Raw genomic sequence first — 27606 nt, 5'->3', positions numbered from 1 at the left:
TATTCGGACATTCTTTTTTCTGCCGAGTGCTGGAAGATAGCAAAGATTAGCGTTTGGTTTATCTTCCTTCTTGTGCGGGCTCGCCCTTCAGTTCCTTCCTCTATGAGCTTTCTTTTCCTTCCAGTTCGGTCACACTTGAAGACCTTCTTTTTCGCCTCTGCCTGTGGTCTTGGCCGTTTGATGGCAGCTGGTCTTGGCGGAACCGGGACACTTCTCTCTCGTTCCTGCCTGGACCTCGTTGCTGGCCGTTCAAATTTTCCTTGTATCTTTTCCTCCGCCGCTAGTAGTTTCCTTCCGCAGTTCGGCGACTTTTGCTGCGGAGAGTCGTGTCCGATGGGTAGATCTTCCGTTTGGGAGCCGGGTTATAATTGCCGTTACTTTTCCTGGCTCTCTTTGCATTCGTCGTACTTCTCCCTTCTTCATTCTGGGGGTGGTCGTGTGCTCTCTTTTCTGGTCGGTGGAACGGCTTCTTTTTCTTGTTACCTTCAATTTTCCAACGGGGAAACTTTCTTTTCAATTGCTCCTGCCTCCTAATGGCTTGCCCTTGTGATTGTCGTTGTTCCACATCTGGAGCTTCTGCCTGCCGTGCCGGATCCTGCAAAAATCTGTAAATATTTGCATTTTATTACGATCATAGTAGGGTTTGATTTGATCAATGTTTGCGGAGCAGGTTTCACCATTCTTGGCTTTCAACACTACTACAGCGTGAGTTATTTTTTCTATGACATATGGTCCTTCAAATCGTGGAAAAAATTTGGCAGTTTTATCTTCTGGTGCTGAAGAAAGTGAATGCTTAATTTTTAATACTTCATCCCCTACTTTATAAGTTACTTCCCGTCGTTTCAAGTCATAATACAGCTTTTGTTTTCTCTGTGATACTTCCGTATTCTTTTTTGCTTCTTTAATTAGTTTTTCTATATCACCCATTTTAAATTCTGGGGCTCTTTGTTGCACATAAAATAATTTATCTAACGGCGTTATAATCTTTCTGCCTAAAAATAACTCAGCAGGAGTTTTGCCCGTTGTATCATGTTTTGCGGTCGTAAGGGCGAAAGCAAATTCATTGACATAGTTATCCCAGCTTTTATGAAAATTTTTAACATAACTACGGATAATTTTCACTATATTTCTATTGACCCGTTCCGCTATATTTGATTGCGGCCGATACGGGACCATTTTTAAATAAAGTATGCGCAGTTTTTGGCACGTCTTCAAATACATTACTTACAAATTGAGGACCATCATCCGATATAACTTTTAGGGGCGCCCCGTATTTTAAAATATATTTATTTAAAATAGAATCAGTAACTAATTTCGCGGAGGCTCGTTTTAAGGGAACAATTTCGGTCCACTTACTAAAATGATCAACCATAACAAGGAGATAGCGACTTTTATTTAACTGACTTTTTGGGAAAGGGCCCAATAAATCGATGCCAATTATTTCATTTGGAAATTCGGATTTAATACTATTTAGAAACCCGGCCGGGCGGAAATTAATATAATTAACTGCTTGACATGTTGGGCAGGACTGGACATACGCCCTTGTTAACTTTTGCAGTTCTTGAAAATAGACTGCCTCGCGTAGGCGTTGGATAGTTTTTCGAATACCAGCATGAGAAGCTAAAGGGCTGTCATGGAGCTCCTGCAGGATATTTAATCTAAGACTAGCTGGGATAACAGGTCGAAATTCGTTGTTGGAATTCGTAGTTTTTGTATAAAATAATAGACCATCTATTAGTTCGTAATGGGCCGCCCTATTTCTTATCGCCACAATATCTTGGTGGCTAAAATTTTCAGGATCCTTTAAATACTCATAAATGTTTCTAAATTCAGGATCCTTACCCAGTTCGGTTATTACAGTTTCTCGGGAATTTATTGTACATGCTGTGAGCATTGCCACCTTTACAGTATTACCTTCTTCATCTATTTTTATTCTGAATAGGGCATCTGCTACGATATTTTCCTTTCCGGGGGTGTGCTTGATTACCAGATTATACTCTTGTAACTTGAGTGCCCATCTTATTCACCTTGGGGATAAGTTTTTCCCTGAGTACAATCTAGTTACCGCCGCATGATCAGAATACACTGTTATTGGCGCCCTTCCAAAATAGACTCGGAACTTTTGCACTGCTAACAGAACTGCAAGTGCCTCTCTCTCAGTCGCGGAATAATTTCTTTGTGTTTGATTTAAAGTTCGACTAAAAAATGCCACGGGCTGCTGATTTTGCGAAAGTACCGCTCCTACCGCATAATCCGAAGCATCCGCTGAAATTTCTAAATTCTCATCCTTTTCAGGAAATTTCAACACAGGGGCTTGCGTTAATGCGTGTTTTAATTTTTCGAAAGCACTATTGGCTTCGGCCGTCCACGAGAATCTTGCCTTTTTCCTTTTTAATTTTAACAATGGCTCAGCAATAGCTGCAAAATCTTTTATAAAGGACCTATAATATGAACAAATTCCTAGAAAAGAAGAGAGCTTCTTTGCCGTGTTTGGAGTCGGATACTTTTGTACAGCGATTATTTTTGATTCGTCTGTCTCGATTCCTTTCTGAGATATTTTGTAACCTAAATATTTTAATTCAGGGGCTGCAAATTTGCACTTTTCAACATTAACTTTTAGACCGGCCTCATTTAATGAAGAAAACACCTGTCTTAAATCCTGTACATGTTGGTCGAGATTATCACTAGTAATAATGATATCGTCTAAATAGATAAATGTGGACTTTCCAAGAACAGGCCTTAGCACAATGTCCATACATCGCTGAAATGTTGCCGGTGCCCCTGAAAGGCCAAACGGCATACGTAGGAATGCATAAGTGCCAGACGTGGTTATAAAAGCAGTCTTAGGTACGTCTTCCGGTCTAACCCCTATTTGAAAATAACCAGTCGTTAAGTCTAAAGTCGTCATGTATTTGGTAGAAGTTATGTTCCTTAGAATTTCTTCAATAATAGGTAACGGATATACCGGATATTTAGTCATGGAGTTTAATTTACGATAGTCAATCGCAAAACGCCACCTTTTTGGATGTGTTACTGGATAGTCATTGTTTTTCTTACATAAAACAACCGGGCTAGCATAACTACTTGAGATGGGCATTATGATCTTTTTACGTAACATATCTCTAATGTGCCACTCTATAATTTTTTCTTTATTCTTATCATACCGGTATGGTTTGTGGCGAACTGGCAGTGAATCTCCGGTATCGATACTATGGTTAGTAACTTGAGTAAATCCTGGAATATCACTAAATAACGAAGCAAATTCACTTACCACTTGTCGGATTCTTCGTTGCTCGTCATTAGGCAGGTGGTCAAGATTTAACATCGGCGGTTCAACCTTTTCTTCACGAACTGGTTTCATTGTCAGCTTAAGGGACGCTTCATTAAAATCTAGCGTTGCTTGTGCCTCTGACAGAAAATCTATTCCTAAAATAATATGTGCTTGCAGATTCTTTACTATGAAAAACATAACCTTTACTTGTTCGTCCTTGATACGGACATACAGCCGTAATTTACCTATACACTTACATTTTTCTCCTTGCGCCGCTAACACTGTCGTATTATCCGAATTATATATGCGGTATTTCCGAAAATACTTCCTAAAAAATCTTCTGCCACACAGGAACACTGCGCGCCTGTATCCAGGAGTGCGGTGGCTGGGATATTATTCACCAACACTTCAATCTTCGGAAGAGTCAAATTTTTCACCATTACTGTATTTAACTTGAAGGAAGAGGGGTTTTCTTGGCCTTCGGATTTCCGCACCTTCCCGTCAGCAGAAATCCGTTTTAGTTTAAATTATTTTTCATTTCCGTGCTTTCCTTCTTTTTCCACTGCCCTTGAGACTTTTTTCCTGGATTGCTATTGAACTGTCGACATTCGCCGGCTGTTTTTGAATGCTCGGGTTTCCTTGCCCACTGATTCGCTTTGCTTCCGTAGCCGTGTGCTTGAGTTTGCTGTAGTCTTGGCGCACCAAATTGGTTTCGCTGTTGATATTGGCGTCTTCTTTCAATGTCCGCCGTTCTTCTACTTTTAAACTGGATATCTAGCTCAAATAACCTTTCCAGTGTAGTCGGATTCCTTAATTCAATAAAGTCTTGTACTTGGGGAAGTAACCTCGGCAAAATCACTTGAATTATCTCAGGATCCGGACGGTTTCCATACAAGAGTTTGAAGACGTGAATTTTTCTTAAAATAAAGCTTGAGAGATTTTCAATTCGTTTCTGGTATATGCTGAAAAGTTCCGTTTCTAATTTTGCACGATCCCTTACGACAGTGAAGGCTTTTACTAGGGCAGTCTTGAAATTTTCGTAAGTATAGGTGGGACTTCCCGCTTGACCCAAGAGACTTCTGCCTATATATTTGAACCAATTAAGCGCTTGGCCCCTCAAAGCGCTGGTAGCTAAGGTGACTTTCTGGAACTCATGCACGGGATACATCATGGAGTGGTCCTCCAATTTTTCCAAAAAACTGGTTACCGGTGAGTTTCCATTAAATGTTGCTTCTGGTTTCATCAATGCGCGCATGGTCTGGACGATGTAACCAAATCCTTCCAGGGCGGCAACTGGCATTTCTGGATTCTGAGCCGGTTCTGCAGGCAGGACAGGTTCTTCTTGAAACTCGGCCATGGTTTTCTTCTTCGTCGGGCGCCACTATGAGGTTCAGTGTTCCGCCTTACTTGCTTTGGGAGCATTAAATGACCTGACTCGGAACAGGGAGCTTACTAAAGCTATGTTCAATAAATGTGGGAAGTAGACAAGATACACAGGAAGGGTATACGAAACCCTTTATTTTTCTCTCTTTACAATGATTTCCGGACTTCGGAATACAGAGACCAACCACTTGTGGTCTGAACGTAAGAATATAAAAATATTAACTAAATTCTAAGTAAACTAACTTTGGATTAATAAACAAGTGTCTACTTGAAGATTGGCCGTATACTAACAGAAAGGCCGTATGTAGTACAGAGAACTGTTAACACTACGATACGTTTAAAATTATCAAGAGGATTAAACCTCTGGCCTTGAAGGCAACCAGCAACCGAGTAAAACTGCTATGGCAAGCGGCCTGATCCTAATCGCTCCTTCCTCTCTCTTGCTTGGCAAAAAGCCACAACTTAAGTACTTGGCGTTCGCAAGACAAATTTGCATAAATAAGTTAAAGCTTTTAATTCTGGCCGGAAGTAGAAAATAAGAAGTGATAGTAAAGATTTAAAATAAAATAAACGTTAGTAAAACTTAAGATCCTTACACATTTATTATTTCGATTTAAATCATGCTTAATCCTTTCTGGAATTTTTTCGAGGAAATAAGTGTTTAAGATTTACTTAATTTTTAATAATTAATAATTTAATTTTTAATAATTAGTAATTTAATTTTTAATAATTAGTAATTTTTAATACAGGTATTTTGAGTTTTTATGTATTTTTGTCTTGCCGCGAAGTGAGAACTGAATTAATGAATGAGAAATAGTACTGAATCGTCTGTGAAAAACTGTTTCTTTTTTGTTTTGTTTGCTTAATTTCTTTTATACATCTTTCTAGCTTTATTATAGTATTTGAATAGGACATGTGGCAACGATTAGATAATTCTTTAAATGATATAAATTTTGTGCATTCTGAGTTGGAATTTGCTTTGAGCTGGTTGCCTTTTTAATCGCGTTCAGATCCGAGTTTTTCAACGCATCGGTTGCGCATCCATTTGGATAGTATTGCTTTTCTTTGGAGTACGCCTTCCGGTATTTCGCCGAAACTGCTGCTCTGGATTTTGGTAAGCTATTTTTGCTTTTTGATTTCCTCGTTATGCTTTACCTCGGTGAAATATGAGTGAGTGTCAGCCATCAGCAAACTTAGATAATGAAATCTCAGCCGCCGAACAATTCCACCCGATGTTAACTCTTACACAACCCTAAAAAAGCAAGCTATTGCAGATCTTAAATTCAACTCAGTTGAAAACAAAACTAGCGATGATCTCAAATGTATAGCGGAACTTGAACACATCATTCAGGATTACGACGCACTCTTAAATCTGGCCGTCATGCATAAAAATCAAACAAACAATTCCATCACGGAAAATAATAACGAAAGCGATGCTATGTTAAAGGCAAAATCATCTAATCAAGCACAAAAAAGCGATGCAAATAATATCGAGCGTCCGACTGTATCTAAGAATAAGAAAAATAAAATTACTACTGACAGCGACGGGTTTAAAACCCCCCGTATCATGCATAAGCGAACGCATTCAAATTCATCGGAAGTTAAACTACCCGTACAGAAAAATAAGTTCAATGGCCTACAGGACGATGACAGCATGGAGCAGGAATCGAACTCAGTGTCCGCAGGATTTACTCTCGCCAAAAAAAGCACTGGACATATTCTCCCAATTGTTCTCTCAGATTTTACAGCCAACTGGGATACGTTAAAAGAGGAAGTCAAAAATTTAGGAGTAAAAAAAGTCAAAGGCAATCTTACAGGATATACACTCAGCATCAAAGTCTGGGATAAAGATGACTATCGCACAATCACGGAGTTTCTGGCCAAACGAGGTGTGCAATTCCACACGTACAAAATTAATTCCGAAAAACCATTTAAAGTAGTAATTAAGAAGCTGCCTAGAAACTCAAACATGGAAATAATTCACAAAGAACTCACTGAACACGGAATTCCTGTAGAAAAGATACGTTAACTCGAAAGATTCCGAGAAGGAAAAATTGTTAAACTACCTATATTCTTAGTCGAGGTCAAAAGAAACGAAAAGGGTAAACAAATCTACCAAATAAAGCAACTTCGTGGATTAGACGTCATAGTCCGTGCTTACAAATCCAGACCTGGCCCTGTGCAATGCCACAGGTGCCAGAGATACGGACACACTCGAGATATATGCCATTACAAACCTAGGTGTCTTAAATGCGCCGAACCGTACGAAACTTACACCTGTAAGAAGAACGAGGACGAACTACCAGCGCTCTGTGTTCTATGTGGCGATTGCCACCCGAGCAACTCGAAGGAATGTAAATACCATCCGGATAACCTACCCAAAAGAGTCTTTAATAAGAGCAATCAAAACGAGAAAAAGCATGAACAGGAACAATTTCAATTAAATAAAGAAGATTTTCCTACCCTCCCTGGAGCTACGAAAAACGAAAATATTAAAAATCAACTGAGCTGGACAACTCAAAAAGAAAACAAAAATAAACAAGAAAGCGAAACTAAAGAAGTTTCATTTTTTGAGTGGATAAAAACCCAACTCCTAAAAGCGAAAGAATTCTTTACAGAATTTAAAAAAGCAAAAAACATCATGGGTAAACTCGAGGTCGGAATGGCCGCAATTAAATATTTCACTTCTTTAGACTATGACTTTTAGACCTCATAGCAATATAAACGCGATGATTTCAGCTACCAATAGCTTTTTAAAAATTTCCTATTTCAATGCGAACGGTGTCATAAAACAATATCAAGAAATTAAAGATTACTTAGAGAAGTACAACATTGATGTCATGATGATAGGTGAAACTCACCTTAAAGCTTGCTATAAATTTAAAATTAACGGCTACAATATTATAAGGAAAGACAGAACCCGAAGTAGATGGGGTGGTACTGCAATTATCATTAAAAATCACTTATAGCATACTGAATATGATCTTCCTCACAATAGTCTGCTCGAATTTACTTCAGCTATCATTTATACTGCTTTAAATGAAGCCTACCTATTTATTTCTATTTACAATCCTCCTAATAATCTGATGACTAATAATGACCTGGATATCTTAACCTCCACCAACTTCCCGACTATCATCGCTAGGGATTTGAACGCAAAGCACAAGGCCTGGAATTCTAGAGGATCTAACAGCAATGGAAGCATTTTACATAACTATTTTATTAGCAACGACCTCAATTTTGCTGCTCCCACTTCTCCAACGAGATTTGGTGCTAACGGAAACGGCGAAGTTTTGGACATTGTACTTTTTAAAAATATTCCTCATACCCCTCTCTTAGAAGTAATGACGGACTTAAATTCTGATCATCTTCCAGTGAACTTCGACTTTTATGGCTTTTATCCCCCGTTAAAGAAACACAGAACTAAGATAAATTGGACCCAATTCTCTGATACTATGAAAGACTATAATTGCAGAAATAATTATAATCATTGCGGTGATATCGAAGATGAAATTTATAAATTCACCACTAAAATGAAAGATGCAATCAATAATGCGACTTATTCCTGCAAAAGAACTAATTTTCTCTCCCTTCCTAAATATATAAAAGATATTATTGCAGAGAAGAACAGAAAACATAAGGAATGGCAGCGGTCCGGAGACCCTCGTGCCAAAAAGCACATCAACTTTTTAAGCAGGAAAATCAAGCAGGAAATTATGGAATTCAGAAACAAAAAATGGGATTTTCTCCTATCAAACCTGGATCCTCAAGATCAAGCAGTATGGAAAATTACTAAAACTCTAAGAAATAGCAGACCAAATCAAACTCATGCAATTCATCACATGGAAATCTCCTATAAATCTGAGGACGAGATTGCTAATATAATGGCTAATGAATTAGAGAAAATCTTTCAACCTTACCCGCCTGAGAATAACTCCCAAGAAGAAGAAGTTAATTTTAACATTGACATTATTAACAATTATCCTATAACAAATTTCATTCCCTTTACTTCACCAAGAGAAGTAAGGGAAATTATTCACAAACTCAAGCCAAAGGCTATGATCAAATTAGCAATGAAGCACTTAAAGCCCTTCCTAGACGTTGTATTACTAATATAGTCAATATTTTTAATGCCTGCATCCGAAATAATTATTTCCCTCAGCAATGGAAACACTCAATAATTGTCAATATCTTAAAACCAAAGAAAGATTCTAAACTCGTCACTTCCTACAGACCTATCAGTCTTTTACCTTCATTAGGAAAAGTATTTGAGAAAATCCTCTGCTTAAGGCTCACTAACCATCTCGAAAGACTCAATTTAATAGATGAACTGCAATTCGGCTTCCGCAGTGGGCACTGCACGACTCATCAAATTCTCAATTTGGTGGAATTTGTTTCGCAAGCCTTTATTTTCGCAAGCCTTCAATTTTTACTAAGAAAAACGGGGTGGCTGCATGCTATCTCGACTTCGAAAAGGCCTGTGATAGAGTGTGGCATGCAGGCCTCCTGCATAAATTGAATAATTTTATGCTTCCAAACAGTTCCGTAAAACTCATTAGTTCCTATCTGAAAAACAGGACTTTTCAAGTTCGCTGCGGTGATGCCTTATCTGTCAGAAAAACAATTCATAGCGGTTCCCGCAAGGGTCCGTTCTTCCCCCCCCCCCGGCTCTATAATGTTTATATCAATGATTTCCCGCACCCATTCAACACGAAAATACTCAAATACGCTGACGACACTGTAGTACTGATTGAATCCAGAAGTTCCCAGCTCGCTCTAAGTAATTTACAAATGAATCTCAATATGATCAATCACTGGTGCAGGACTTGGAAAATTAAGCTCAACGCCTCTAAATGTTGTATTGTGCTCTATCGGAGATACAAAACAAGATTAAGAGTCAATACTGATATCTACTTAGAACTCTAATCCCTGTAGCTAATTCCTATAAATATTTAGATGTTTACATAGATAAGTCTCTCAACTTCAAAGATCATATTTCTTATATCTTAAACAAAGCAAATGCAGCCTACATGGCAATTTATCCTATTATCGGCAAAAAATCAAAGCTCAGTCTAAAAATAAAGAAAATGCTTTACATATCTCTAATTCGAACTATCATGCTATATGCAGTGTCGGCCTGGGCAATCGCCAATAAAACTGAGCGCAAAAAACTGGATATACTTCAAAATAAAATTCTACGTAGCATTGTGAATGCACCTTGGTACGTGAGAAACTCTATAATTCATAACGACCTGGATATTCCATCTGTGCATAATTTTATACTCATGACAGCTCACAACTTCTTCGAGAAGATGAAGCATAGTCAGTATAACGCAATTAAACAAATGTTGGATTATGATCCAACCATTGAATACACTGTCAAACGCCCAAGGACAATTCATCACAATTCGTCATGGTGGTAACTTGTGAATTTTAATTTTAAAATGTACTTGAACTCTGAAATTGGACTCTATCCTATTATTTGTGTTGCATCTTATACTTATGTTAATCAAGAAACTTTTTTTATTCAAGATATTTATGTTACTATTTCATTTTTTAATTATTTTGTACGAGTTTTTACTTTATTGTATGATTCTACGAACCTTTGAACATTTTACGGCCTATCTAGCTACTGCATACTTCTGAAAGACTTTGAACTCTTATGCCATTCACAGCTTCAAACTGTCTTCGCGCCATTTTCGTAATGTCTCACTACTGCTTAACCTGCACTCTTACTAGCTATATTTCACTCACCATCTCATTTGCCATACAACTCACTGCACCTGCCTGCTTGCTTCAATTTAATGCCATTGCTTATCACTGCACAATTTTTATGATGAACGCCTTCTTTCGAAAGTATTAAGATATGCCAGCTCACGCAGCTGATTTTCTTCGCTCAAGGATGTTGGTACTTTCCTAGTATAATTTATTTGAAAATATCTTTGCCTAGTGCACTTTAATGTGATCTACTGGCGAAAACTCTTTAGAAGTTAATGACCAGAAAAAAGTAAGTCATAAATAAGTTATAATATGAACGAAATATAATACTGTTAAGTGAATCTAGCGCCAGAGTGTCGCTATGGTAAACAAATAGAGTGAATTTTAAAGAATGCATTTAATTCTATTGTGGTTTATGCGCTGTCGGCGAAGTAGATTTAATTAAATACAATATGTTTAAACGAAATGCAAGAAAAAATACGTATAATTTAATATTCCGTACAAGGAAGTCATGTGGTGTACACATCAGATTTTTTTTTATATATAATTACTATTACAAGAATGATTCTTTATTTTGAACGACTGTTTCATTATTACCATGACTAAAAGAATGATTTTATATTTCGCACGGTTTTATTGAGCTTAATCGTACTGCTTTATGAATTTCTTTGTTCAATTCCTTCAAACCTTGAAATAATTTTTTAAATTATTATTATTACTGTTACTAGAATAATTATTTATTTTGCACAGTTTTATGTTTTGCGTTATAAATTTCTCTGTATAAAAATTTCTTTCTTTCCTTCAAATCTTAAAGTTAGTTTTTTATTTCCTTCTACGAAATAAAGGAAGTATTGTAATCGTGAAAATTTTTGGTTATCATGTTTCAATGGAAATATCCATTTTGGCCGCTATCGAATGCAATTTAATGATGTTTTTCGGTGATATCTGTACTAAGGGCAGAATAAAGCACTCTTTTTCCCAAAACGGATTGTAAAATGGATTCAGAAGAGATTTTTTTTTTTTTTTTTTTCACATACGCATGTATGTATGTGTCTCTCATGACTCAAAAATGAGTAGACAGAAAGTTAAAATTTTGTATTTAGGACTGCTATAACATGTGAACCTCCCTTTTTGGTTACAAAACCGCACCAATAGAATATAAATATATATATATATATATATATACCCACTCTTGTTACTCGAGTGGAGGAGCTCAGTTTTTTATTCTTATATATTGGTAAATTGTGCATTTTTTGCTTTAAAAATTATTGAATTATGCTGTTCTTATGTTCCGGTTAAGGGTTTTAGGCCTTTAGTTAATCTATATGCAATAATTGTAGAACTATCAATAATTTAAAAGTTGTTTAATTGCGGCTAACGGAGCAGCCATATTTGTTTACATTTAAAACTTAGCAGAAAAGTGAATTAAGTCAGTTTCTACTACTAAGAACATATAGTGAATTTGAGTTTCAGAAAGCAGCGCCTCCTTTTACTCAGTATCACGTGAAAAACACCAGTAAAACAAAAAGATGAAAGTAAAAGTCAGGTGGCCACCATCAGTCGACGAAATACAGGAAAAAATGCGTATAATTTAATATTCCGTAGAAGGAAGTCATGTGGTGTACACATCAGATTACTTTATTTATGGTACAATATATTTTGCACACTTTTATTTAGATTAATTTTTGTTTGCTTCAATTAAACCTTGAAATGATTTTTTTGCTGTTTACGTTGGGAGAACGATATTTTACATTTTAACTTTAATACTATTTTCCCTATTTTATTTGCTGTCTCTCACATATATGTTCATCATCTGCAGAAGTAAGAAACTGAGGAACGTAAACGTTTAACTTTTATTTCCTTGCACGGAAGTAAGTATTGCAATCGCGAAGAATTTCGGGTATGATATTTCAACGAAAATAACCATTTTGAACGCTCTCGAATTCATTTGAATGATTCTTTTGTGTGCCATCTCTACGTATGATCAGAATAAAGGACACTTTTCTCCAAAACGGATTGTAAAATGGATTTAAAATGGATTCAGAAGAGACTTTTTCGTAGCTTCTGTGCTTGCGTACATACGTATGGTTACAATCGGCTATATTTGTAGGATCGATACTTACTATCTAGGAGTATGATATGTGTGAATTTACATTCGAGGTGGCTGTCCAGGGTCTAATAAACTAGTCCGAATTTACAAATAACTTGAATATTTAATGAAAACGTGAATAGTTGCTACAAACTACAAAATGATTACATGCGTAGAAGAAAATAGATGAGATTATTTACAGATGAAGAGAAGTAACCATCTTTTACATGCATACGTCTTTCAGTTGCGTCACCATCTTAATGGCGGAATCGTCTGTATTCTCTCATTGAAAAGAAAAATATCTGTTTTCACTGCTTGCCGCGTCATCCGATTATTAGTGACGATGCTATCCTACATATATATAGTGGCTATATATAGCATATTGGGTATAAATTTACACAAATTAAATTTAAATTATAACAAACACGTATAAAATTAAAAAAAGCAAATTTAAAGCCAAAATTAAAAAAAGCAAATTTAAAGAAATATATATATATATATATAAAAATGTGTAAACATATAAAAGATTTAATTCTCGAACTAATCTACAATATAATTTAAATTCAGAAGCATAAGCAAATCAAGTGCAAAACCAATCCATGAAAATAAATTCACTAATTTAGCAAATTAAAATTAATCCATACATTTTTTTTAAAAAATGCATAAGTGAATGACTGTTGAGCAGGCAGGAGACAGACTTATCAAGGGGAAGTTGCCTCCAAACCTAACTCTCCAATCATTCAATTCGTGTTTCGTCATTCATGCAGGCAAGGGTAAAAGTCAAAACCAAAAGTAAAAAGTGAAGAATGTTCAAAAAGAAATACCAATAAAGTGGTACGCTTAGAAATTAGCATTTAAGAATTAAAGTTTAAAAAGGAAAATACTAGTACTGTAACTCCCAGAGGTACAAGAGGAGGAAATTCTAACCACATTTTTTTTTTTTTTTTTTTTTTTTCCGCACAAGATCTGAAATTAATTATTCAAAACCTAAATTCCTTCCTTGGAAAGGAACTTTCGCAAAAAATGCCATTAAACTTTTGCATAGATGTCACCTTGTGGAATCTTATTCAAAGACTTAATCAACAATCTCAATGTAACCAAATAGTCAAAGACCTAATAATAGACTTTTGCAATTTTAAATTAAAGAATAGTAATTTTTATCGCAATTTTTTTTTTTTTTTTTTTACTGTTCAAGCATCCTTATTACGATCAGTTAAAAATTCCCTGCATGTTCAAAAAATGTCAACAATTGCTCCTTGACCAACGACTTCAGGTTAAACCCTGTTTTAAATTTGAAAAAACTTTAGGTAACATGATAATTAACCACCACAATGTAATAGATGATAGCATATGAAATTGCCAGGTTCCTGTTTACAATAAATTTGTAGATTCGTTCGCCAACATATTATCACAGGAGATCTCAATATCAATGAAGATGTGCAACTGCGAGAAACCAAATTTCGCCCGACTTTCAGTCTTAATAAACACTTTTGCTTAAAACAGTTCAGCAATGATCTTGATAAATTCATTATTTTGGCTAGTAATAGCATCAACTTGCCTACGACTACATTTCTTGAATGGAAAGCAGCTCTTGTTAAAGATTTTAACTTACGCTTTTCAAGTTGCCTAGTTTCAATCATATCCACAATAAAAGTCATCTAGAATCTCATATTCATAAACTACAAGAAAACTTTATCATCACAAAGATTGACAAAGCTAGCAACAATTTCAGTGTCATTTGAAAAAAAAAAAAAAAATATATATATATTACGACACTCTGCATAAGGAATTGCACCTATAAAAAAATCTCTACTAGGACTAAGATACTTTTCAATATATTTAATGCACTTCGTAAAAGACTTAAAATCCGTCCCAACAAATTTAATAACAGGTTTGCTAATCTCTATGCACTTTCAAAATTTCATAAGACTCCTGTTAAGTTCAGATACATAGCCAACAGTACCAGAAGTTATTTAAAGGAGATAGATTATCTCTTTGCGCAAAAACTTCATCTCATTCGAGACGTAATCAATAATTATGATTTTAAAAATCAACATTGCAACTGGATGATATCAAGCAACGAACAAATTCTTAAGACCTTAAATTCACTTAAAATAGAATATATCCATGCTACGACTTTGAGAACCTCTATACTACTTTACCACTTGAAGAAATTCATAGCAGCTTGCTTACTCTTCCTAATTTATTTCTCAAGATTACTACAATATTATCTACTGAAAATTGGCAAATTTTTCTTTCAAGCATCCTTTTCAACAATTATATTCAATTAACGTCTTTAAACAAATACAGGAAATACCTATGGGCGGCAACTTTTCAACAGCAATCTGTGAATTATTCCTTTTCACACAAGAATTTACTTTTGTACGTTCACTAAATATTGAAGATCAAAAATATTACCAACACATCTTTCGTTATATTGATGATGTAATTGCCTTCAACAAAATGGAAAAAGCTAATATCTACCCTTCTTGCCTCCAACTTAATACTACTAATACGGTGCAAAATGATATAGTTTATCTTGATTTGCATATTCTAGATTACAATTTTTTGAAAATCTACGATAAACGAAGAGATTTCAACTTTCCTACACTTAAATTAACTAACTGGAATTCCAATATTTCAGAAAGGGTCATAATCAATACAATTAACGCACAACTGCTTAGAATTAAAAGAATCTGTAATACTACAAAACACCTCCAAGAAGAAATAGTCTACTTTGTAACTATCTTGCAGAACAACCTAATTCCTACAAAAGTCATTATAAATGCTTAAAAAAAAGCTGGCATTAACTTTTTCTTTTAGATAATTCTTGAGTTAGGTAATGAAATTTTATACTTAAAGCCCTATGGGACGGTGTAAAGTGGATGGGTGATTCAGAGAATCTAATGTATAAATGTAAAATTAATTCCTCTCACAGCTTCAATTTTACTCTTCAAATTTGGCACAGTACTTCTAATTCTATTCTTGAATAGATTTTAAGCTTTCTCTGGCCATACCTACCTTGTTATTGATTTTATGGGCCATTTTGTTTCAAGTAGATTGATAACCCTCTAGTTCGAAGAATTACGACTTTAATTAACAATTTAGTATTTTTTCTAATTTATTCTTACTTTCGTTGGCCATTTTTTATCATTTTGTAGAATTAGCCATTTTTCTTTCGCCTACACCCAACTTCTTAAAACTCGTCAAGCAAGACGCCATCTTGAACAATTTCATCATTCTTCAGCAAATTGCCACCCCCCCTCACACTGAGTCAGGTTTACGACTACGGTCAGTCACTTTTCATTGGCTTTTTCATCATGACGTTTCTTTTCCTTTTACGTCATCCTGCCTAGTTGATTGGCTACTTCCTTTCTCGAGGCAATCGTCCTTTTGACAACTCTCCGGATTGTTTGTCCTAAGGATTTTATTTTGCTGTTGATATCAAGAATCAAAGAAATGTATTGCACCTTTTTATTCTTTTCAAAACTTTTTGAATGTTGACTCCTCTCTCAAAATTTATTCCTGGCCCTTTTTAGACACGAAATTTAATTTAAAGACTTTCTAAGAGTTTTCCTTTTTTCTCATGCGGAAGACATTATCTGAAAAGCTTTTTTTTTTTTTATAATTAGGCTTCAAAATTTTCCCTTATTAGATGAACCCCTCTTTTGATGTAATTATTTTATCTCTGGTGATGTGGAGTTAAAGGCCTAGCCTAGCGCACTCCGTAAATTAACTTCCTTGATCCTTGATCGTCCTTTTGAGCTGACATGGGTCCAGTACGAAGACGTTGCCGTTCCAGGTCTGTTTCTTTTCTTTTCTTTTTCTTTTTTTTTTTTTTTTCTTTTTTTTTTTCTTTTTTTCTTTTTTTTCTTTTTTTTTTTTTTTTTTTGAATTCTTTTCCTTGTATTGAGTTTTGGTCATAGCAAAACCCATTCAATTTTTTATGGTCTTCTTCGCTTTTTATTTTAATTAAAAAATTTTTTAATTTAATTTTTTAACTAAGTTCACAAAGTTTAAAGCTAGTAGCCTCTATAAGCTAGTAGGTCCTCCCTAAAAATCTTGTATTTTTGACTAATAGCAAATCGCTATTTATTTTATTTTGTACATATGCCTAAGCAGGCCATTATGTATAGTTTTTTCTTACACCTTAATGTGTTTTTTCAAGCGGACGCGTCGGGAAATGGAACAGAGAATTGAGACTAAAGTTTTTGACTAAATTTTTTTCAGTTAATATTCAAAAAGAGTTTCGTATACACTTTCAATTGTCTGTTTCGACGAAACGCGATATGGAATTAGCTGGATTTGAAAATCATTATAAAATTTCCCCTGAAGAGTCGGTAATGAGATTTGAATTCGGCTAATCTACCATTTACCGCTTTTTTGTTTTTGTATTTTTGCATAAGTCTTATGTCACACTTTTATTCTATTGTTTAAAGTTTGCCTTACCTTGATCAACATATTATTTACAATTAGATTTGAATTTTATTTGTAAATATTCTAGTGATAATATTGTTTATTTAATGTTTACACTTTTCATGGACTTTATTTTAGGTATGTTAAAATTTTTCACCGGAACCACAGTATCTAAGCTACTTTTTACCGAAAGCACTAAGAACTTTCTTTTAACTTGTTTTCTAAATTTTGCAGCTCAATGCGCAAAGTACTTGACCACAAAGGTCTTTTTTAGTTTTTTCTCCTTTCTTTAATTATATATATTTAATTAAAGATATACCATATATCTATACCTCTTTATTACTTGGCTTCATGAGCTCAGTTATTTTATTCTTATATGTTGGTAAATTGTGCCTTTTTTGCTTTAAAAATGAGTGAATTGTGTTGTTTTTAATCTTCCGGTTAAGGTTTTTATGCCTTTAGTTAATCTTTATGCAATGGTTGCAGAATTATCAACAATTTAAAAGTTGTTTAAGAGCCTAACGAGGTTGACATTTGTTTACATTTGGAGCTGTTCGTAGAATAGTAAATTAAGTCAGCTGGTACACCAATTGCAATGTTTTTTGCCGAATGGAACCAAAAGTAACTCAATTTTGTGCACCGAAAATTTGGTCTTCTTGTCGTTGACCGAATTGCTTGTTTTGTCGTAGAAACTCTAATTTTAATTGTAAAAATTGTTTTTAAGTGTATTTGGTTTTTAGATTTTTCTGTATTTTACAATTTTTAATAAAGACGTTTTGAGTTTTTATATATTTCTGCCTTGGCCGTGAGGTGAGAACTGGATTGATTGAATGAGAAATGCATCTGCAATGAAATTCGAGGAAATAAGTGTAAATAAAGTGCAGCAAAAAATTTGTATAATTTAATAGGCCATACAAGTCAAGTGGTGTCCACACCAGATTTTTTTTTTGTTTGTTTTTGTTTATTTATTTATCTCTTAGTTTATTGAGCACATTTCTGTTTACAGAAGACGACACTTAATATGATCATGATTAATATTGTCATTCGGATATTGTTATCGGTTTGCCGAAGTTCCGCTCATTTGTATACGAACACATGGAAAATATATCACTTTTTGTGATCAGCTATTCAGCTAATAGGATCAAAATGTTATAGATTAAATTTTTTAAACTGCAGTAAAGTCGCCAAATAAGGTTAAAATAGATTATAAAATTTCCAAGTGACAGAGAAATGCCATTAAATGAGGAGTTAATCCAGCAAATAGCGTAGTTTCGATTTCTGTCATCCATTTATTTAAATGCTTGACTAATTAAAAATCAAAATGCTTGGCTACTTAATCCGCTTCTTGACAACATTTCCATACAGCTTGACAATCTATATAATGCATTTTAAACACATTTGGCTACTTTACTTCAGTTTAAAAAATTTATTCTGCAATATTTTGATCACATTAACGAAGTTGTTGATCACAACAAGCTACGTATTTTCTATGTTTTGTACAGAAACGGCCATTCGATAACAATATACGACTGAAGACATTAATCGGCGGGCCTGCCATTCAACAATGTAATTTGTATAATCATGTACATATGTATATAATGTATATTTGTAGAACTTAGTAATATTTTCAACCAGCTATTTAAGAGCATTGCAAACTACACATTTAACTGCCCATCCGTCCTTAACTGGGATGTGGATATACTCCTTGGAGATAGCTAAGAATCCGGTTTGTTTCCCATATCGGTAAACAGGAGCAACTACTATTACTACTTGTGCAATACCCAATAACTAAACACCATATATGTAAGGCTTAACTTCGAAAGTTAGTAGTTCTGGAGCCTTATGGAAGGCCGTCAGAAAAGAGAAATAAAAAATATATATACATAATAAATCTGGAAAGGTTTCAGATTTTAATTAGTCCAAAGGGGCGTTTTTTTATCATTTTGTGTGTTACCTTTATTTATTAAATATCATGTTCTTCGAACTTAAACCATAAAATTTAGTTCAAGAGCAATATTGCAAAATAATTTTAAATTGAGCATATTTTTAGAATTTTCGATACACAGGAATTTCCTATACACACGCGCTGGAGATAAAAATGTTCTTTCTATACAACGCTGCATTGCTTGCTTTGACATCCTAGAGTTTGTTAATTTAAAATTCGTTAAAGTTTTACAAAATACATTCTTTTGAAAAAAAAATTAAAGCACCATGAAGGAAGTGGTTGTTTTTGATGAAATTGAATATGTGTATAGCTCATACACAAATGATAAAATGATTAAAAAATCAAGGTCATAGTACCTGTTCACGGCTCCCAGTCAGCCACTGAGTATTCAAATTAGTAGTTAGTCGAACCGCCCCTGGCGGCAATGCATGCTTGAATTCGTCGAGGCAAGGAGTGGTAGAGGTTCCTAATGTCTTCTTGCGATACATTCTGCCAGGCATTCATCAGTTGTCGCTCCAGATCTGCGATATTTTGTGGTGCTCCAATCTGGCAGCATACCATGCCCCAGAAATGCTCGATTGGTGGAAGGTCTGGTGGTCTTGCTGGTCAAGGAAGAGTATTAACCGCACGGAGGCAGTCCAGATATATGCGAGCGGTATGTGGCCTCGCATTATCTTGTTGAAAAATGGCCCCAGGATAACGTGCCATGAAGGGTAATGCAAACGGCCGCAAGATGTTATCAACATATCGTTGACCTGTTAAAGATGTATGGAGGATGACTAAAGATGACCTGCTGTCATAAGAAATAGCTCCCTACACGACCTCAGCAGGGGTTATGGCTGTATGCCTTTGTAAAACAAAGGCTGATTGGAACCGCTGGCCCCGTCTTCTCCACACACGAGCACGGTGGTCATCTGCTTCAAGAGGGAAGCGGGATTCATCACTGAACACTGTACGATGCCAGTCTGATGGCAGCCATGATGATCGGCTGCGACACCACTCCAGACGACTCCGCCGATGTTGTGGGGTCAAAGGCAAACGTCTGAAAAGGCCTCTGTGAGCGTAACCCCGCCTCAGACAAGCGCCGTGAGATGGTGGACGGTACCACCGGAGGTAAAGACGTGGCTGTAGAGCGTTGAATAGTCGACAATGATACCGTTGAAGCGGTTCGGGCCTGGTGAACAATCATCCTATCTTGCCTCACATTTGTTCCAGAGCCATTATTTCGTCGGCAATTTGATTGTAGCAACCATTGCTGCCAATATCTTTGCACAGCAATGTCTGTACGCTGCAGGTGGAGGCCTATTGTTCGGTATGATTACCCAGCTTCACGCAAGCGTACAATGCGACCACGTTCGAAGTCGTTTAGTTGTCTGTAAGGTTTTCGATATCGTCGTAATGACATCTTTAGCTCCTTTACGGAATTATAATGGCAGCAACAAAAAAAGATAAATTTTCCGCATCTGTCACTGGTTTTATACTTTTCGAATTGCTCGCTAGAAATGCGCGCTATGATCGCAATTCCTGTTTATTTGCCTTGAAACTTTGATTATTTGCATGTTCGATCAAGGTGTTTTTCCATACCAAATTTCGTCACGGTCGCAAAAGTCCTTCTTGGTGCTTCGATTTTTTGGCAAAAGAGTGTATGAAGTCGATAATAAAACAAATTCCAAATTTCAAATTTGGGCTTCCAGATGGCAATATTCGCAGTAAGATTACGTCATTCAAAATTCGATGGCTCTAGGTACCGTTGTTTTATCACAATCCGAGAAACATACATAATATTTATGCAGATTCTTCCTTATGTAATTTCTTCAAATATAATACAGGGTGATAATATTTGGTGGCAACAGTTTGAAAAGTGATATGGACATTCAGAGTGATTCGACGCAAAATCGCAAAACGAAAACAATAGTTCCTCAGGGACAAAGCCTCTTTGGACTAATAATAGAAACAAAGAAGATAAACAGGATTCGTAAACTTTCGAAAATAGGATATGTACGGTACAAAAATATAAAAAATATAGGAATAATAATAATAAAAAAAATCTGAAAACATTCTGATTTTATATTACTTCCAAAGAGGCGTTTTTTTTAACGTTTTGTGTGTTACCTTTATTTACTAAATGCCACGTTCTTCGCACTTAAACCATAAAATTCAATTCAACAACAATATCAGAAAACATTCAAAATAGTATATCTTTAGAATTTCCGATACACACTTTCGCGCGCTGGACAGTAATTTTTTTTTTTTTTTTTTCCGTACAAGGTTGCCATTGTTCGCTTTGAAATCGTTGAGTTTTTTAATCAAAAACTGACAAATGCTTTACAAAATATGAAATAGATAATAAAACGAATTCCAAATTTGGTCTTCCAGATGCCCATATTCGAGTGGAGACGTACGTTATTCAAAATTTGGTGGCTGTAGATACCGTTGTTTTATCACAATGCGAGAACACATGCGTACATTTATGCAGAATCTTCATTAGTTAATTTCTTTAAATATAATACAGGTCTCTAACATTTGGTGGCAACAATTTAAAAAGTGATTCGCCGTTTATAGCGAATTAACGCAAAATGCAAAGTCCTTCTAATTATAGTCTTTCTCGGCAAATTCTCCCTTTGTTCTAATAATTAATAATTAACATTCATGAAAATATAAAGAATTAAATTAATTATAAATAGTCAATAATATAGAATATAGGACTTCGTCTTACTTTCGGGCTCCAGTTTAAGATACAATTTCGCTCCAAAACTCGGCCGTCCTCCGGATGAACTTAAATTTATAATAATGTACTATCTCAAAGAATAGTACAAACAAAGACCATTTTTTCCCAGCACACCAATATAAAAAGGTAAAGCATCACTAATGAGAATATAAAGCATAGTATGAGATTTGAAAGAGAATTTTAACGAGGATGTGCAGGTACGAAAACAAAGACAGAAAATTCCAACACTTTATGACTACGATTCCCTGCCTATAGAATTCTATTTGTCAAGCATTATGTGACAGAGGAGTAAAATTCCACCCCCTCGAATCCGAGGTTTCATCTGTAGATGAGAACGAACGAAAGTCACAGTTTTTGTCCCCGTATTTGGTTACATCATTGCTAAAAGTCTCCATGTATTTTTTTCTGTGGGAAGTTACTAGCGTTGGACCAAGAAAAGATGTCAGGAGATGCATGTCTTTTCATTTGCTTCGGGAAATACTGTATCTGAATAAGAACGGGGAACTTACTAAAGCTCTGTTCCAGATTGTGTGGAATAGACGACACAAGCAGGAAGGATATACTAAACCCTTTATTCTCTATTACTTTACAGGTACTCCCGTATTTCGGGATACAGAGACCAACCACTTGTGGTCTGAACGTAAAAATATAAAACTACTAACTAAAACTCTAATAAAAGTTAACTTTGAATTAGTATACAAATGCCTAGCACTAAGACTGACCTTTATTTAAAAGGGTACGTATGTAGTACGCCAAACTGCTGAAACTACAATACGTTTTCAAATATCAAGAGGGCGAAATCTCAGGCCTTGAAGGCAAACAGCAACCGATTGAAAACTCGTAAGAATACAGTGGCAAGCGGCTCGCTTCTTAAATCTCCTTCTCTCTCTTGGCAAAAAGCCACAACTTAAATACCTGGGTGTTTGCAAGACAATTTGCATAAACAAGTTAAAGCATTAAATTCTGGCCGGAAGTAGAAAATAAGAAGTGATAGTACAGTTTTAAAATAAAATAAATGTTAGTAAAACTTAGGATCCTTACAAAGAAAGGCGTGCATTCTAATGTTAGAATCTATTTTCAGAGCTTACTTATTAAAATAAAATTTTTGAGATAAGAAAAATTCTCATGAATTCGTGGCTGAATAATATAAAATAAGCTATTTTATTTAGGGCTCCGGTGCGTTACGGCACATTTGGAACTCCAGTGGCGTAGCTAGGGTGGGGCAACGGGGGACATCTGTCCCCGGGCGCAGCATCCAAGGGGCGCCAAATTGATGCCACGAAATTTTTTAATGAAATGTTTTCCATTCTTGGCATACAGAAAGGGGCGCAAATTCTTCAGTTGTCCTCGGGCGCTCGAAACTCTAGCTACGCCCCTGTGGAACTCTGCGTATTTAGCAAAATTTTGGGATAATAATATAATAATTATAGAATGAAGTAATATCAAGCAATTCTTTTAACCTGAAGTGGAAATCGTCTGATAATAGAAGCAGATAAATTAAAAAAGATTGTCAAATAAATATTTTTTCTGTTATAACAATTCGATACGCGTTTAAATTCCTTTTTCTGTCTTTCCTTGTAATCTCATATATTTTTGTGTGTTTCATTATTAGGTCAAGATTCTACCAGAGGAGACCAAATGCCTCCGACAACCATTTTCAATGACCAAAATTTCTGGCGCCATTTTAAGAACAAAGTGCAGTCTATGTCTTGGAAATGCAACTTCCCGACCGACATACTACTGGAAAGCATAGACAAAGACGCCATTCTTTACACAGATGCCACCATTTTCAAACACAGAAGACAAATTGCCCAACAGTGGGTACAGAATGAAACTCTTTGGGTAGAAACGGTCCTCGGCGTTTGCAAAGAAATAGCAGATCAAAGAGATGGTGTCTACAGTCAGCAACTCAGAAATCTCAAAATGCTGGATGCTCTCGAAGATTTCGTGGAGCATATCAATTGCTTTTACTCTGTGGCATCGGTGATGACTTCGAAAGGACAGCCCGTGAAAGCTCTCAGCCAGTTTTCTTCTGAGCTTCACGATATCGACAAAATCGACCCAGTTATGCTGGTGGGCTATTCGGAAAGATTCGAAGATAACGTCAACACGAGGCTCTGGAACTTGTGCGTCAGCAGACATACCAGCATCAATCCTCATCATCAGACCCATTGCATGTGGCACGACTGTTGCAACGATTATAATTTATGCAGTTTTTGCGAAGACACAAAGGAGAAAGCTTTAAGAGAAATGGTCTGCGACAAAGTCTCAAGACACGTCCAGAAAGATCTTAACGGCGCTTTCAGCAGGGAAATGTGGAATGTTGACATGGCATTCTTCAAAGGGTTGCCTTACAACTGGTTACACAAAGCCAGCATTATGTTAGAGGACATGATATAAAATATAATCGAATGGTACAGATCTTATCTGAAAGGGAAAGGTCTTCCCATAAAGCAATGGAAAAGGAGTGGAAAAATTTCCTTTACAGGATTTTGAAGAAGATAATATCTCTAAATTATTCATTTAAATTATATCTAATCCATCTGTCGAAAGCCTATTTTCCACCAAATACCATATTTATGTGCAGATATTCCTCTTATAACAAGGTTTCGCTCTGTTATATAAGAGAGATATATATTATAACTGTATAATACTATAATGTTATAACATTAAAAACATTTTGTCATTCCTAGGCGCAACTATTGCGAAGTTATACTTTAGTCCCAAGCTTTGTCTGAAAGTAAGAAAACAACTCAAAGGAAAATTTATTTCTTGTTTGGAAATGAAAATACAGATTTTTAATTGTTTGTTAAAAGGAGAAAATATATATATATATATCTTAATAAGGGGACAATTACTCGAGTAATTTATAAATTTTACTGCGTAAATTGCTTTTCACTCAAAATTGAATTAGCGAAAATGCTTAATCAGAATGAGTTCTTTGGTGCTCTGCATTGGTTCTTGATCCCTTCAATTCACGGAAATATTTGGCCTAACTTAAATTGCCAGTTTGGCATCGCCTTATTACTCGAGTAAAGGACGAAACACCTTCGTATTTATTTCTTAATTATTGTTCATTGAACGGGAGTTGGTTTGTTCCCTTTGAAAAGTCAATTAAGTTCCGATCAATGGCAATGATTACTTGCTTTTAATTTAATTACTTGCTTTTAATTTAATTACTTGCTTTTAATTTAATTACTTGCTTTTAATTTGATTTCTTTTTACAATTGAAATTTTGTTATTCATGATTTAATTCAAGTCCCCGTTAAACATTTTTAACAATTTACATTCAAGTTACTTTAAAACAATTTTTGGAATTAAACTTACTAACTAAGGATTCCCTCTTTTTAGATAATTCTACTAAAATTAATCTTAGGAGATAATATAATCAATATTTCTTTAGTAAATAAATTATATATATATTGTTTCCAAGAATTTTTTGAAAGTGTCGCTCTGTTTTGTAATATTTCGTATAACACGGTTTCATACAACACGGTATTTTCTGGGAAATTGTCTGCCGTAGGATAGGAGGTATAACTTGTATTACCTCATCGGTGAAAACTTAGGCGACTTTTCTTAAAATATGTAAAGAGAAAAAATATTTGTAAACAATTTTATCAAGAACAATTCGCACAACTAAATTTTATGATAGTACTTATACACAGTAGACATACACAGTCTCTTACTAGGTTTCCTTCTAAATGTAATATTAAAAATACAGTGAAACGTAATAAAAATCGCTGATCAACGGTATATTTCACGCCAACAAGTGGACCGAAGGTGATATATTACCTTAATACCCAAAATATTTATCTTAATTAGAAAACTAATTCTTAGATAGTTAATTTAGTTAAATAGCTTGTATGATGAATCTTACATAAATATTTTATGTCTTGTAAAACATAATGACAGTTCACTAAGATAACTGTCTTATGAGTTAACTATTTCTTATAAAACATGATATTAAAAGTTCCTGTGTTAGTTTATATGTTACCGGCCTTTTTGGGCAAAGTATGAGATATAAGAATTATTATATACTTTCCCTAGGCATTCTTTAGAATGACAAATGCTATTTAAGCAAAGTATGAAATAAGGTAACGAAAAGGCTATTATTTTAAAAGACAGTTCATCGTAGCATCGCTGTTGCATGTCTATCGACGATGATTCCTTTTCTTTGGCACTACATCTTGCTCCTCCATTTTTCATGCAGTACAAGTATAGACCAAACTTTTCGTTGAACAAATTCACGTATGAATACAGCGTATTGAGACAACGCATGAACTAAGTGTAAAATGCAAATGTCAAATTCTGAGCTTGAGACGAGCATTAAGTCACGTGCCTTGCAACATGATATTCGAAACGAATAGGAGATGTATTTCATATTTTGCCGGTTTCTCATATGGCATGTGTGAAATATTAATCGTTTCATGAATTGCCGGCCAGTTTTCGACATAAAAACCTAAGTTTTCTATAGAATTTCATATATAGCCGGTAATATATACATGTTTTAAAAAAGTAATGTACTACAAATGGAAAGAATAACAAGACATTTTTATTACGCTGACTGAAGAATGAAAATGTTCTGAATCATTTTGACAAACGGTGAATTACAGCTGTAAAAATCCTGTTTGTATACATATATACAATTTAACCTCATGAATAACACCACAACAGATTGAACAGTTGAATGTTTTAAGGTATTTTCAAAAGGATTTAAAATAATGAAAATTCAATGTTTAACGTATTACTTCAAATTTAAGCTGCCCCTTTTAGTCAAATTTTTAATTTTTAAGACACATATAATTATAACATATAAAAATATAAAGTTAGGATGCAGCTTAAATTCAAAGCAAATGTTGCATCTTATTTCTCAATAAATTTGATACTTAAATAGGTATATTAGTACCTATTTTGGAAAATAAAAACTTTTCTTATTCCTCAGTAACTGTTATGCAGTACCTACTTAAAAAATATAAACTTTTCTTATTTTCAAAACCTATTATGAAATTATTTTTACTTTTTTTTTATCACTTTTCGTATTTTCTAGATTGACTGGATTTAAATTATAGCGTGGCTATTTTTTATTATTTTCCCCGTTTTTCGTTTAAAATCTTACTAAGGCTTAAATTTGAAGAAATAAGGTAATTTTCTCAAAAAACTTTAAATTTTGAAGCAAACAAATTTCAACATCAATACTTAAGAATACAATACTTGAGAATTATTCATAGGTGATGAGCATATATTGAAGTGATAAGCATATATATTTAAAAAAAATAGCTCACAAAACTTACATTCCGAAAACAAATAAATTGCAACACATTTTGAATATTTAAAAATGTTTCTTAATTTAAGCGATGAATAATATACACATTTAATTCGTCCAAAAAAATCTCAAATTAAATTTTAGAACAGATTTTAATATATCTTAAAGATGTTCCTTAATCTAATTGGTTAAAAAAACTTGCATTCAATTTGTTTGAAAAATATCATACAAATATTACATTTTCAAAACAAATAAATTGTATTATATTTTGAATATTTAAGAATGTTTTTTAATTTAAATGATATACAAAGATATGTATTTAAGGTCTAAAAAAATCTAATAGTAGCTTGAACTTTGAAACAAATTGTAATGTATCCTGAATATTTAAAAATGTTGCTTGATTTAAGTAACGCTTGTTAAGTGTGGAATTCGCAGTGTATATTACAATAATTATAAATAATTACTTATTTATGTATTATTGCTCTGTTTTATTGAGAAATAAATATTTTGTCGTAAATATTGTATTAGCTTTGTTTGAACATGTAATATTATTTAGCAATTAATTTGTGCCCAAGTTATTTTTTTAATAACATATAACTTAAATATACTTCTTATGCTCATTTCTGTTTTACAGGATCTTTAATTAATTAAAGCAGACAGCAGTTAAAAACATCTGTAGAGCTAAATATTTCTTAAAATTGTTTTTACTGCTGTTCCCTTTTTATCCTGATGATTCCGCGAATGTCCCATTTCGGGCTTTCCCAGTTTAGACTTTCTAGAGGTGGCAAGAAAA

General features: G+C 34.5%; 1 protein-coding gene across 5 annotated transcripts in view; it reads left to right on the top strand.

Moving 5' to 3' along the window:
* The window catches only part of LOC118186040 (uncharacterized), a 72229-nt gene extending 44899 nt beyond the window's left edge, over positions 1 to 27330 (top strand). For 4 of the 5 annotated variants that reach the window (XM_085819998.1, XM_085820005.1, XM_085820000.1 and 1 more), the window contains exon 2: positions 23163 to 27330. In XM_085819998.1, coding sequence (XP_085676124.1) covers positions 23189 to 23950 — 762 coding nt within the window. In that variant the 5' untranslated portion in view covers positions 23163 to 23188 and the 3' untranslated portion in view covers positions 23951 to 27330. Of the gene's footprint in view, positions 1 to 15939; positions 16264 to 23162 lie in introns of those variants that run through there. The other variant, XM_035356024.2, reaches the window with a different exon arrangement.
* The last annotated feature ends 276 nt before the right edge of the window (positions 27331 to 27606 follow it).

The sequence above is a fragment of the Stegodyphus dumicola genome, chromosome 1, assembly GCF_044657685.1.
Source record: "Stegodyphus dumicola isolate Sdum_Otavi_A_Nest chromosome 1, ASM4465768v1".
Lineage (NCBI taxonomy): Eukaryota > Metazoa > Arthropoda > Arachnida > Araneae > Eresidae > Stegodyphus > Stegodyphus dumicola.
The sequence above is the reverse complement of the archived record's forward strand: the minus strand, read 5'-3'. Positions and strand labels throughout refer to the sequence as shown.